This window comes from Pelobates fuscus, chromosome 1 (assembly GCF_036172605.1).
Source record: "Pelobates fuscus isolate aPelFus1 chromosome 1, aPelFus1.pri, whole genome shotgun sequence".
Lineage (NCBI taxonomy): Eukaryota > Metazoa > Chordata > Amphibia > Anura > Pelobatidae > Pelobates > Pelobates fuscus.
In genome coordinates, this window is record NC_086317.1 from 387663464 (window position 1) to 387676199 (window position 12736).

The 12736-nt window shown below is 42.7% G+C and overlaps 1 protein-coding gene across 2 annotated transcripts in view; it reads right to left on the reverse strand.

Annotated features, from left to right (window-relative positions):
• The window catches only part of NABP2 (nucleic acid binding protein 2), a 34060-nt gene that overhangs the window by 4972 nt on the left and 16352 nt on the right, over positions 1-12736 (reverse strand). For both annotated transcript variants that reach the window (XM_063426392.1, XM_063426384.1), the window contains 2 exons: positions 11920-12001; positions 11778-11841 (listed from right to left, as the gene is read on the reverse strand). In XM_063426392.1, the coding sequence (XP_063282462.1) occupies positions 11778-11841; positions 11920-12001 (146 nt within the window). The remainder of the gene's footprint in view (positions 1-11777; positions 11842-11919; positions 12002-12736) is intronic.

A 12736-nucleotide genomic window follows, 5' to 3' on the forward strand; every position in this document is an offset into this window, starting at 1 on the left:
GTTTGGTATAGTTTGGTCAGGTCTGATGTAAGCCCCACTCCCAGGCATTTAAGAGCGGTGTCCTGCCATTCAAAGGGGAATCGTCGAATCTGGTCAGCCCTCCCCAAGGGGTGCCGATATTGAGGATAGAGCATTTGACGTAATTGATCTTTAGGTTTGAGACTTGGCTATATCTCTTAAACTTAGCCATGATGTATGGGAGAGAGATTTCTAGTTTGGTGACAAAGAAGAGCATATCATCTGCATATGCTGCGACTTTGTGATTGTCTGCCCCCACCACTACCCCCTGATATATGCGGGTTGTCCCTAACTGCCTGTAAGAATCGTTTGAGGGCCAAGATCAAGAGCATTGGCGACAGGGGGCAACCCTGCCTTGTTCTATTTCTGACTGGGAATGCGTCAGTATAGATCCCGTTGATACACATTCTGGCCGTGGGGGATGAGTAAAGGGACTCTATCCATTGACACATATGATTCTCCAGGCCTATGTGTTCCAGGACCGCGAAGAGGTAGTCCCATGCCACCCTGTCGAAGGCCTTCTGCACGTCCGTAGAGAAGAGAATAAGGATCTACAAAGTACGTTGCGCTTGATGGATCAGTGATAGAGCTTGTGCCGTATTGTCCCTGGCTTCCCTATAAGGGACGAATCCTACTTGATCAAATGAGATCAAGCCTGATAGGTGTGGTCCCAGCCTCCTTGCCAGTATTTTGGCAAACAGTCGTAGGTCAGCATCCCCATCCTCTTTTTTCAATAGAATAATGTTGGCTGCCGTTGTCTGCTTGGGGATCGTATTTCCCTCCGTTATGGAGTTAAAAGCCAAAACAAATTGAAGGGACAGGGTGGTCATGAAGGTTTTATAGTATTTGAGAGGAAGGCCGTCCGGGCCCGGGCTTTTGCCTGTCTTCGAGTTTTTGATGGCGAAGGCCAGTTTCCCCTCCGTCAGAGGTGCCTCATTCGCGTCCGTGGGAATCTTGGTTCTTGCGTATTTAGTGAAATAGGAGCTGATGCGCGCTGTATTTGTCTGCGGTTCCCCCGGGAGGTGTGTGAGGGAAGCGCGTATAGGTCCATATAAAATTGTTTCACTGCTGTGGCTATCTGGTCTGGCATATGGCAGAGTTGACCCTAGGCATTCGCGCGATGTACATTGTGTAGCGTTTTTTATTTATCATTCTTGCAAGCAACTTGCCGCATTTATCTCCTTCCGTGAGGAAAAATTATTTTGTGTGTTGAAGAGCTCTGGAGCATGATTGTTGCAGGACCTCTGATAATTCCTCACGCGCTATTGTAAGCTCTCTCAAGAGTGTGCAGTCCAGTGTTCATTTGTGTCAGGTTCTTACTTTTTGTTACTTTTGACTCGGGTCTTACATTGTCTCCTCACACCCAGTCTGTTGCCATTTTCTAACTCAAGATACAACTAAGGCACATGTTCATGCACTCATTATTTCCCCACTTGACTAATGCAACTCACTGGTCTTCCAAATACCTGCATTTCTCCGCTTTAGTCTCTAATAAATACTGCCACAAGGCTGTTCCTGACTAACCACTACTCCCACACTTCACCTCTTTGTCAATCATTACATTGGCTTCCTGTACCCTTAAACTTCCAATTTAACCCCTTAAGGACACATGACATGTGTGACATGTCATGATTCCCTTTTATTCCAGAAGTTTGGTCCTTAAGGGGTTAAACTCTGAACACTAACTTACAAAGCCCTCACTAAATACAATCCTCACTAGACTTTACTCAAACATAACCTTTATCGTTCCCTTTGCAAATGACCTTCTCCGGACATTTGCTCGTTCCCGAATTGCCAACTCTCATCTGCAAGATTTTTCAAGGGCTGCTTCATTCTTTTGGAATGCACCAACCCGTGTCATCAGACTCTCCCCTAGCCTCCAGTCCATTAAGACATCACTGAAAACACATCTTTTAAGGAAAACATACCATCTACCTGGGTGATGCTTCTCTCATTTCACTGCCCTCATCAGTACCCACTCCTCCTTAGCCCAGCTCTCTTTCCCTCCTGTCACAGTTAAATTTTTCCCCTTTTACCACAATATTTCGACACAGGCATCTTATCCATCACTCCCTACCCCCTCTGACATGCTGTTATTTCTCTTGTGTGTCTTTACCCATTCCTCATAGACCAGTGATGGCTAACCTTGACACCATAAATTGTTTCTGGACTTAATTTCCCATGATGCTCAGCTAGCTTTAGAGTCTAAAAGCTAGCTGAGCATTATGGGAAATGTAGTCCAGAAAGAATTTATGGTGTCAATGTTAGCCATCACTGTCATAGACTGTAAGCTTGTTTGAGCAAGATCTTCTTCACCTCTTGTCTGTTATATTCCATATGTAAAATTACCTAATGTCAAATATCCCCAATTCCTCAACCTGAGCCACCACAGTTATACCATCAACACACTGTTCACACACTCGAAGCACTGTCCACACACCCATGAATGGGGCCTCACAGGGGCAGTCGCGGGACTCTGCCTTAGTCTCTGTAGGTTGGGTCAGTGGACATTGAGTGCTGGTTCTGATTTCAGCATGGGGCTGGAGTGTTGTGGTGCACTGGGTCCTATTGACCAGCTCTCCTTACATCCCCCATAACTAAGGGACTTCTTTGAGCCTCTGTCCCAGGGAGGGAATTGGATGATTCTTTGCGGCTACATTATGGTGTCACTGAGTCACCTGCCAGTGATACTCTGCTTGCCAAAAAAGCAGGGGCCAGATGCACCTTTACTTGCATGTTAATTTGCTCATACTAGCACAGGGCACAAAGTGCTACATAATCTCCAAGTCGGAGTGTACTTTTCTTGTTAAGTACTAACATGCCTGATCTACTTGTTTGAAGTCCCTGTAGCAGCATGGTTTTTCTCATATTTCCATATTCTGTAAAAATTGTGCAGTTGTATTGAAGCCACATGATTGTTATTTCAAGTCTTAAGTTGCACTTGCAAAGGCTGTTATTGCTTAGCAAGTTTCTGTGTACCACTATGTACGACAAAAATACTAAATAAGGGGGGGGGGGGGGCAGAGCCGACCAGCAAGCCGAGCAGACGTACAGAGCTGAGGCTCCGTATAGCCAAGCGAACTAAATACAGCAAACTGGGTGCTACGCCGAAGGTAAACCAACCCCTCACCCCCATAACGCGATGGGAAAACAGGCCAAGAAGAATAAAGCTGGGTCCCGAAATATTGGGGATTACATGCAGGGAGGCCTCCCGCGCATGGCGCCAAAAATGGCGGAGCAACGTACAGAGGACTCGTCCTGACACTGCTTCAGCTTAATATTGAGCAAACAGTTCCTCATATTGATATGCTTTGCTACCAATTATAATTATCTTTTATATATACATAAAAGTATACTATCTGTCATTGGTACCATCAGCCCTGTGTTGTTTTCGCAAGCAGGGTTAGGGTTGCTTATGCTATAGATATTCCACCAAGGACTTTTATATTATTCTGGACTTTTTAAGTGACAAATTATTTGTATTTCTTTTTTTTTTTTTCGCATTTGTGTTAGCTACTGGATACTCTATTACTACTCTGGATACTATATTTTATGGTGTGTTTTATTTATGTTCTAAAGGTTTTGGTGAATTCATTTTTCCAGTTTAGAGCTACTCTATCTTATTCCCCTCTATCTTTTCTGTAATATTTGTTTCTGAATATTAGAATACCATACTCTACTGAAAACATGTATATCAGGAACAGCAGCTTATAAAAACTGAAAAAGATTAAAAGTTTCTCCGCTAACGCCTCCCACATAATGGAGAGGAACGTTATGCTTTTAATGAAAGATATGAATCAAAACTTACAAAAATTTAAAAACTTAGAAACCCTATGGACAGGTTGAATTAACCCCTTAATGGCACAACTTCTGGAATAAAAGGGAATCATGACGGAATATATCTGTCGTCTGTCCTTAAGGGGTTAATATTATTAATTCTTATATTCTACCAAAATGGCTGTATCTGTTCTCTTAAAATCCCTAAGACTTGGCTATTAATGATCCAATCCAACATCAATAAATTAATTTGGAAAAATAAAAAACCTAGAATAAGTCAAAAAAAATATCTCTAAAAAAACTGTCACAGGGAGGGCTAAACTTTCCAAGCATTACTAATCTTTATTATGCAAATACTATACGACATATATACACTTTACAAGAACCAAAAACATTTTCTGAACCTTGGTATAATATGGAATAGGAAGCTTTACATGCTTCTAGTCTCTATTCATATATTTGGTCAGATCCTGGGAAGTTCCCGAGGGACTTGCCCAATTGCTTGATGTCGCTGGCCCAGTCTTTGGAAACATGGGCTGAAATTAGGAACATTTTGGGCTTAACTAATTTAATCCCTAGAACATGCAAATTAAATATACTAGAAAGTAATATAGAGGATTTATCACTGAGACACTGGCCTAACAAAGATACAATAATTCTATCGGACATTATGCAGGGTGATAATATTCTACCCTTTCAACAGATTGCGGATAGTCTCCATATACCATCTAAATAATTAATTATTTACTTACCTCCGTATCAAACATTATATTCAGAAACATGTTGTCCAATCTTCTTCTCCGTGGGCTAAAGAGCTGCAAACTATAATTTCTTTCCAAACTGTACCCAAGATTATTTCGGTTGCTAACTCGCTTTTTAAAGGTTTAGATACCTTTCCCTATAAACCGGTTAAACTATGGGAAAAAGAACTTAACTTAATGATTTCACCAAATGACTGGTTTTCTTCTTTAATTCTTGTAAATAAAATTGTCCATGGCTTAAACCTGACTGAGTGCCACTTTAAGTTACTATATAGATGGTATTATACTCCAACAAGATTGGCTAAAATGTACACTTCTCAAGACCCTACTTGCTGGAGATGTGGCACCTATTCAGGTACATATACCCATATATGGTGGTTTTGTCCAGCACTCAAGCCACTATGGGCCTGGACGTTTAACATCATATCTGAAATATCTTTGAATGAGGCATCATTTAAGGATACAAATAGAAATCCAGCCTCGGCCCTCCTTCATCTGAACTGGCCTTTTAAATCAAGCAAACACATTTGTTTAGCTATTCATTGCTTTATTGCAGCTAAAATCATCATAGCGAGACAGTGGAAATCTTCTGAGCCCTTTCAGAAGATTTCCCTAATAAATCAAGTTAAATTCCAATTAACAATGGAAAATTATATTATCAAAAGTCGGTCAGTGATCTCTAAAAAAAGAGACTGGTATACAGTTTGGCTAAAAACTGTTCTCTACTCTATGGTAATTCATAAACCCTTTATGAACTGGGGGTGTGGATGATGCAATTCTAATTGGTCAGTAGAATTCACCCCATGGCCAACAAATTTCTAAATGTGTGCTTATTCTCAGGGAGATACTTCCTATTACACTTTCACAGACTCCTGTCTATGTTATATTAATGACTTCCTGGTCTGTTTTTTTTTTTTCCATTAAGAATGTTGGACTGCTATACTCTAACGAACTTATTATTTTCTACATAATATGACTTATTTATGTTCACTGGATGTATTTTGTATGATTGTGTGTATGTATTCTTTTGAATTGTCTTGTAATATTAAAACAAATCTTCTGAATAAAAAGCTATTAAAATAAAAAAAATTTAAAAAAAAGAATTACAATTATTTCCTTCACGGGAGGAACTACCAATATTATCAATAGGCCAACTTAGATGGAACTTAAAATCCCCAGAAGGGTTTGCAAGCTGTTGTCTGAATGCTCAGAGGCTTACTTCATAATGGCCTTTCACTTGACTTGAATCTGATATATCAGGAATGTGAAATAAGAAATCAATCAAAAGTAGGTGTAACTTAATTGTCTAAGTAGTTAACAATTTAACCCTTATAAAACCATGCCAAAATAGAGGGGGGGGGGAGACATTTGATCCAAAAAAGTCCTGGAATTCCATTTAAAGATTAAATTTTCATTAGTAGAAAATCCAAGATAAATACATTTCATACTAACAACTCTTTTCTTGATGCTGCATCTCACCAGTTAAATGAGTTATAATCTCAAGGGATAAAGTGAATTTACCTTGATTAAGCCACTTCCTGCAGAAAGCAGGGGATCTGATAGTAATCATACACAACTGAGGATATCCATAGGTTACAATAAAATCCGACCATTAGAGGGGGCGGAAAGTAACAGAGGCCGCTTAAATGAACCTGGTAAGCCCACTCTTGTCCGGTTTGGTAGTTCTGAGTCGGAGGTGTGCATAAGCGGCCTACAAGAGTTTGGGCTGGGGAGAGGCGGCCGCTCCTCCCGCTCTACAGCTATCTGGTCTCACCTCACTCCTATCTTCCTCCCCCCCCCATGGTCCGGCAGGGGTTATCCCGGACCACACTGGGAAAGCAGTGATGATCCAATATTCTGAGAAAACTGCTCCACACAATATGGCAGAGACAACTCTCCCTAGGCCATAAAGCTCACCGCAGTGCAGCTCATAACAAGAAGACCACTCTAGTCACATCCTGTGGAAGCGATATTTCCGCAATTTTGCGCCCAATTTGAGGCACGGTTGGCGGCAACATGTTCTTTACCAACTGGGAGAGACTAGAGGAGCTGGGACACACACAAGCAACGATTACAGCCAGCACCACAATCCCCTCTCACTCACCCGGGCAGCTGTTTCTATCTCTTCGGGCCAAGCTTGCGGTCAAAGTTTCTCAGAGGGTGTGCACCAAGAGGCAAAGACCGCAAAAGCACAACTCGAGGCAGACTGCAAACAAGCCTACTCCAGAGCGGAGGGAGATAAGCCCTAGGATTGCCACGTGCACAGCGGAGGTATGGGAGGCATGGAGGGAGCCAGGGAGGCTGCAAAGCTTACCTTTCACCACATCAACAGCGCTCACACTACTGGGCTGGCAGCACTACTCCACCTTGTGGGACTATAACCTACCTGTTGCCGGTATCGGCTGAATGACGTCCAAGCATTGCCTTATTTCCCCTCATGTTTAGCCTAGCTGCTAGATTTTATTTTATATTCTGCTGGACTTTGTTTCTTTATTCCTTATCTCCCTATGAATCAGTTTTTGTTGTTGTTGTGCATACTGGTATCAACATACAGGCTTGAGGTGCCCCAACAGCAGTCCTTTAGCGTTTTATCATGCATAACAATAGGAGCATTTGAGAAACGTGCATTTTTTTTAGGTATAGTAGTAGGATAACAGTAGCAGGTACAACGATATATTCAGTGTTGCAAGCTAGAAATGCAGGCTTACATTATAATTGCTTAATCTTTATGTGTGGGTTCTAAGCTTGGGTAATCACAGGCTGCCGGTCGGAGTGTTGTCAATAAGTGGTTCTTATCGGCATTTGCTCCCTAAGACAGGTATGGTGTCAGGTGTTGCGAGTGTGCGTGTATCTATCAGAGCCGGTGCATGGTGGCGTCAGTTGTATTCTGTGGCACATGTCTGCCTTGTGTCATGTCTAAAGGTCTCACTGTGGGCTAGGTCATGTTTAAAGCTGTGTGTGCAGGCCTGTATGATAGGAACCTGAGGGTAGTCCAGCATATCATGGGTATATAGTTCTGGCTCAGCCGATACCCCGGCTTGGTAGCAGGCTTAAGGGGTAACATGTCAGCAAGAGGCAGGGTTAGAGTGCGTCCTCCCCAAAGCCTTGGTCCATCGTGAAGGCCTGCATCTGCGGACCATGAAGTTGGGCGTAGGAAGCCAAGTTCCTACCTTGCTGGGGACTGCCATGGATCCCGATGGAGAGTCGCCATCTGTGGCGTTGAATCCTCCGCTCCGGTGGCTGATGCTCCAGGATTGTATCCCCGATGGTCTTCAGCCCAAATGGGCCTGAAGTGTAGAACTGTGTGCTTGCTTGGTTAGGAATGCCTACAGGGGACCCACTCTTTTCCCACCTTGCATTTCATTGCTCGTGCATTGAGATTATCAGGGTAGTCAGCTGGCTTGTCCCAGGGGCTGTTGAGTATTTTATTCAGGCACTGTGGTATGTGTTCATTTATGCTCTGCGATGTCTTGCCCGCAAGTTGTGCTTGCAGCTGCCTGGTGTCGGCCATCTTTGGGTGAGTCGCCCCGTCAGTGCTCCACAACATGGCAGGTGTTTGGGGCTTGCTGTAGCCAGTTGTGGTCGCCCGTGGAGACCGGGATAACCTCCACCGGTCCAGAGGGGAAGGGGGGATAGCAGGTTGCCATTCGGAGAACTGGGAGAGCGGTCGTCTCACCCTAGCTCAAGCTCGGATAGGCATCAGGCCTCGATCGGGTTACTGTGATGCCGTGTTGGGTCGTTTGCTGCATCTCCGTGTACACCGTCGGCTGGTGAGTCGTTTGGTCACTGATTTGGGTCAGTGTCTGCTTGTGGCACGCAGTTAGCACCGATATTTCAGGCTCAGATGCAGGTGCTCAGAAGAAGCACGTCTGATCCAATCATCATTTTTGGTAAATATTTTATTAGATCGTTTCATGTGAACGCTGAAGAAATTTAAACGTAAAGTAGTAAGTGTACAGCCTGTAGAACAGTGTAAATTTGCAGTCCCCTTAAAATAACAACACACAGCCATTAATCTAAACCGTTGGCAGCAAAAGTGAGTACCCCCCCAAGTGGAAATGTCCAAATTGGGCCCAATTAGCCATTTTCCCTCCACGGTGTCATGTGACTCAGTGTTACAAGGTCTCAGGTGTGAATGGGGAGCAGGTGTGTTAATTTGGTGTTATTGCTCTCACACTCTCTCATTCTGGTCTACATGGCACCTCATGGCAAAGAACTCTCTAAGGATCTGAAAAAAAGAAGATAGCAGAGATAGTGAGGGAGCTCTCCATCATAGCGGTTACTCAGACTGTCAACACAGCTTGATTTTTCTGCATCGTAAGGAAGACAGAATATGTGGCCGCTTGAGCCACTTTGGTGGCCCCAGTGTCTGCCTTCATGGCGGCCATGCGGCCTTTGAGGGTGGTCACCTCCTCCCTGATCACTGCAATATCTGCTTGGAACATCGTCTGTATGTACTTTGAAAGGGCTTTGATGTTAGCTTTGGTGGATGGGGCTTCATCCCTGGGGTGAGAGGCTGGGGTGGTCTGACCTGTTTTCTCGATGGTGCTAGCAGGTCCTCTTCCAGACTGTAATCCTCTGAGGACTCAGACGAGCAAGTCAGATCAGAAGCCATCTTGGAAAGAGTGGGCCTTTGTTTTTGGCAGAGCAGTGCTCCTATATTGCGAGTCCCGGAACCAGGGTCTGGCCGATTTTTTTTGTATTTTTCTTCCCCATGGTTTGCAGGTGGGGGATCGGTCACTGCATGGCCCAGGAGAGAGTGGTGTCTCGTTAGGAAAGGTATTAGCTGGGCAAATCACGAGGAGCTTGAGGCACACACGTCTGTCTCCGTTGGGTGCTGACTTCACCCCTCATGAATCAATTTATTTTAAGTTGACACAGTAGGCTTTATACCGTTTTGCTCTGGTCTGTTGTAATTTTCCTATGGGGTCATGTGGGGAGGGACGTCCGCTAGTTGGGAGTCACCTGGTCTGTTTGCCCTTTCACCACATTGTGGATCATTTAATCATACACACAAGTTATCTCAAACGCTAATCTACGTTTATGAATACTCTAAACATGTCTGAAGTCTTAACTATACCTTTCTTTTCAGTCGCACAACTGCATGTTTGCCTAGCTTGATTGTTAACTATTACTATAACAATTGTGCGGATTCTTAAAATACCACACTGATGTTTACTGTGTCATATTATTCTTGTTTATGCTGTAGTGGCAAGGCAAACTTGTATTGTTATATGTGCACAACAAAAATAAAGAATTATAAAAGAAACATTTTGACCAGTAATTTAGCCTGATCGCATACAGAGTTAAAACACCCATGTTAATGGTAAAACTTTCCTCTTTCCAAGGAATTTCCTAAACTATTACATTGTAAGTTTGTTTGGGTAAGGCCGCTTTACCTACTGTATGCCAAACCTGTTTCTTCAGGATTGCTTGTGTAAGTTTACATATTGTACAGAATATGTTGGCACTACATAAATAATTGTAATTGAATCTTTGGGAGTAATATCACTCACTGAAAATTTTACATACACCCAGTATGTACAGTGAGGGAAAAAAAGTATTTGATCCCCTGCTGATTTTGAACGTTTGCCCACTGACAAAGAAATTATCAGTCTATAATTTAAATGGTAGATGTATTTTAACAGTGAGACAAAATAACACAAAAAATATTCAGAAAAATGCATGTCAAAAAGGTTTTACATTGATTTGCATGTCAATGAGTGAAATAAGTATTTGACCCCTTCGACTTAGTACTTGGTGGTAAAACCCTTGTTGGCAATCACAGAGGTCAGACATTTCTTGTAGTTGGCCACCAGGTTTGCACACATCTTCGGAGGGTTTTTTTCCCACTCCTTTTTGCAGATCCTCTCCAAGTCATAAAGGTTTAGAGGCTGACGTTTGGCAACTCGAACCTTCAGCTCCCTCCACAGTTTGTCGATGGGATTAAAATCTGGAGACTGGCTAGGCCACTCCAGGACCTTAATGCGCTTCTTCTTGAGCCACTCCTTTGTTACCTTGGCTGTGTGTTTTGGGTCATTGTCATGCTGGAATGTCCATCCACTACCCATTTTCAATGCCCTGGCTGAGGGAAGGAGGTTCTCACCCAAGATTTGACGGTACATGACCCCGTCCATCGTCTCTTTGATGTGGTGCAGTTGTCCTGTCCCCATAAAAACACCCCTCAAGCATAATGTTCCACCTCCATGTTTGACGGTAGGGATGGTGTTCTTGGGGTCATGGGCAGCATTCCTCCTCCTCCAAACACGGCAAGTTAAGTTGATGCCAAAGAGCTCAATTTTGGTCTCATCTGACCACAACATGTTCACCCAGTTCTCCTTTGAAGCATTCAGATGTTCACTGCCAACCTTCAGATGGGCCTGTACATGTGCTTTCTTGAGCAGGGGGACCTTGCGGGCGCTGCAGGATTTCAGTCCTTTCTGGCGTAGTGTGTTACCAATTGTTTTCTTGGTGACTACGGATTCCGCAGCGATGTACAATTAGTGGAGAAACGTACAATATACACAGACAAATACAAGAGGTAGAGAGAGCCCTGCCCGTAAGCTGATATCTAGACATTGGAGCTCTTTTATACAAAGTGCTTGGCTAGATGGCCAGTGAGCTTACAATCTAAAAATCTCTTCATCCCCCAGCATGCCGGACCAGTATGAACCAGGAAGCAAGTGGGATATATAGTGGCAATCTGAAATATTGCTACTAGTACCCGGCAATTCTACTGACATAGTGGAATTCCAAGATTTGTACTTTTAATATTGCCCTGTTTTATTGGAACATTCTCTGCATATGTGCCACAAATAGATTAACCTGCGTAAACTAACTACCGATTATCCTTCCTTGGGAATGGGAGTTGGGATCCAATGCACACTATGGATCTGATTCTCCCGAAGTGCTATAGTGTTGAGTGGCACTACAAACTGCTCTCTCCTTGTAAGGAACATTGCCTTGGGGTAGTGTTGATTATATTATCTAAACTGGATTTATTCATCTGCACTATATACATATTATTTTCAAGTAAAGAAATGCATTTGATGGTTATGTTAAAGTAAAGTAGAACAATTTGTCTTTTATTCTATTTCCCCATACACAGATACTTCAGCATACTGATGCACCAATATATATCAGACTCCAAGTCTGCTTGCACAAACCAAAGTTCACACAAAATGTGAGATAGAAAGTGCATTAGTTCTTTTTATATTTTACCTGGTGGAGCTGGGCTGCTGGATGAGCTGTGATTTGCTGTTCCCGTCACATTCTCTGCCTGGACCTGAAACCACAAAACACATCGTAAACCATAGAAATTGCACTACTGCCCATCTCACATATTAAAACACATCCCACGCACCTGTTTGCTTTGAGATTGCTGGGCCACATAGTCAGGGTTTGGTTCACTAAAGTTGGGCATCTCAGAATACACCATGCAGAACCTGGAGTCAAAACAGTGTTTATATTTTTTTAATTAACATTGATTCATGGTTAAGTGTACCAAGAGCAGAGGATTATTTTGCACACAAGTATGTGCCTTTAACTGAACCGTTCATGACAAGTTATTTTTAACGTAACCCCCAAACCATGAGGAGGGACAGACTGTTACACTATTATAACAACCACCTTCTGCTCTCCTATGCTCTACTAACTCTGTGAAACATTTTATAAAAGTAGAGTGATCTTTCTTCATTGTGTAAACATGCTGGCTTCATTTCCAGCACTCTGGCATCAGTATGAAAAGACATCATTCACTCGTGTTATTACACCCCCTGCCATAACCAGATCATATCACATGTTCTCTGGTTGCTTTGCTAACAAGCAGGAGGAATCGGATCACCTATAGTCATGGGAAAAAGAAAGAACACCCTCTTTGAATTCTAAGATTTTACATATCAGAACATAATAACAATCATCTATTCCTTAGCAAGTTTTAAAATTAGGTAAATAACAGCACAAAAATACCAATAATAATAATAATAATAATAATAATAACAAGACATGACATATTACACGGTCCCATGATTAAACAAAAATAAAGTCAAAATGGAGAAGCCATGTGCGAAAAATTAAGTACGCCCTTACTGCTTCCATAGATATTAAGAGGCTATGTTGCAGACAGGTGCTGCTAATCAAATGCAGTTGATAAAATAATCATCAGCAAGTGTGACCACCTC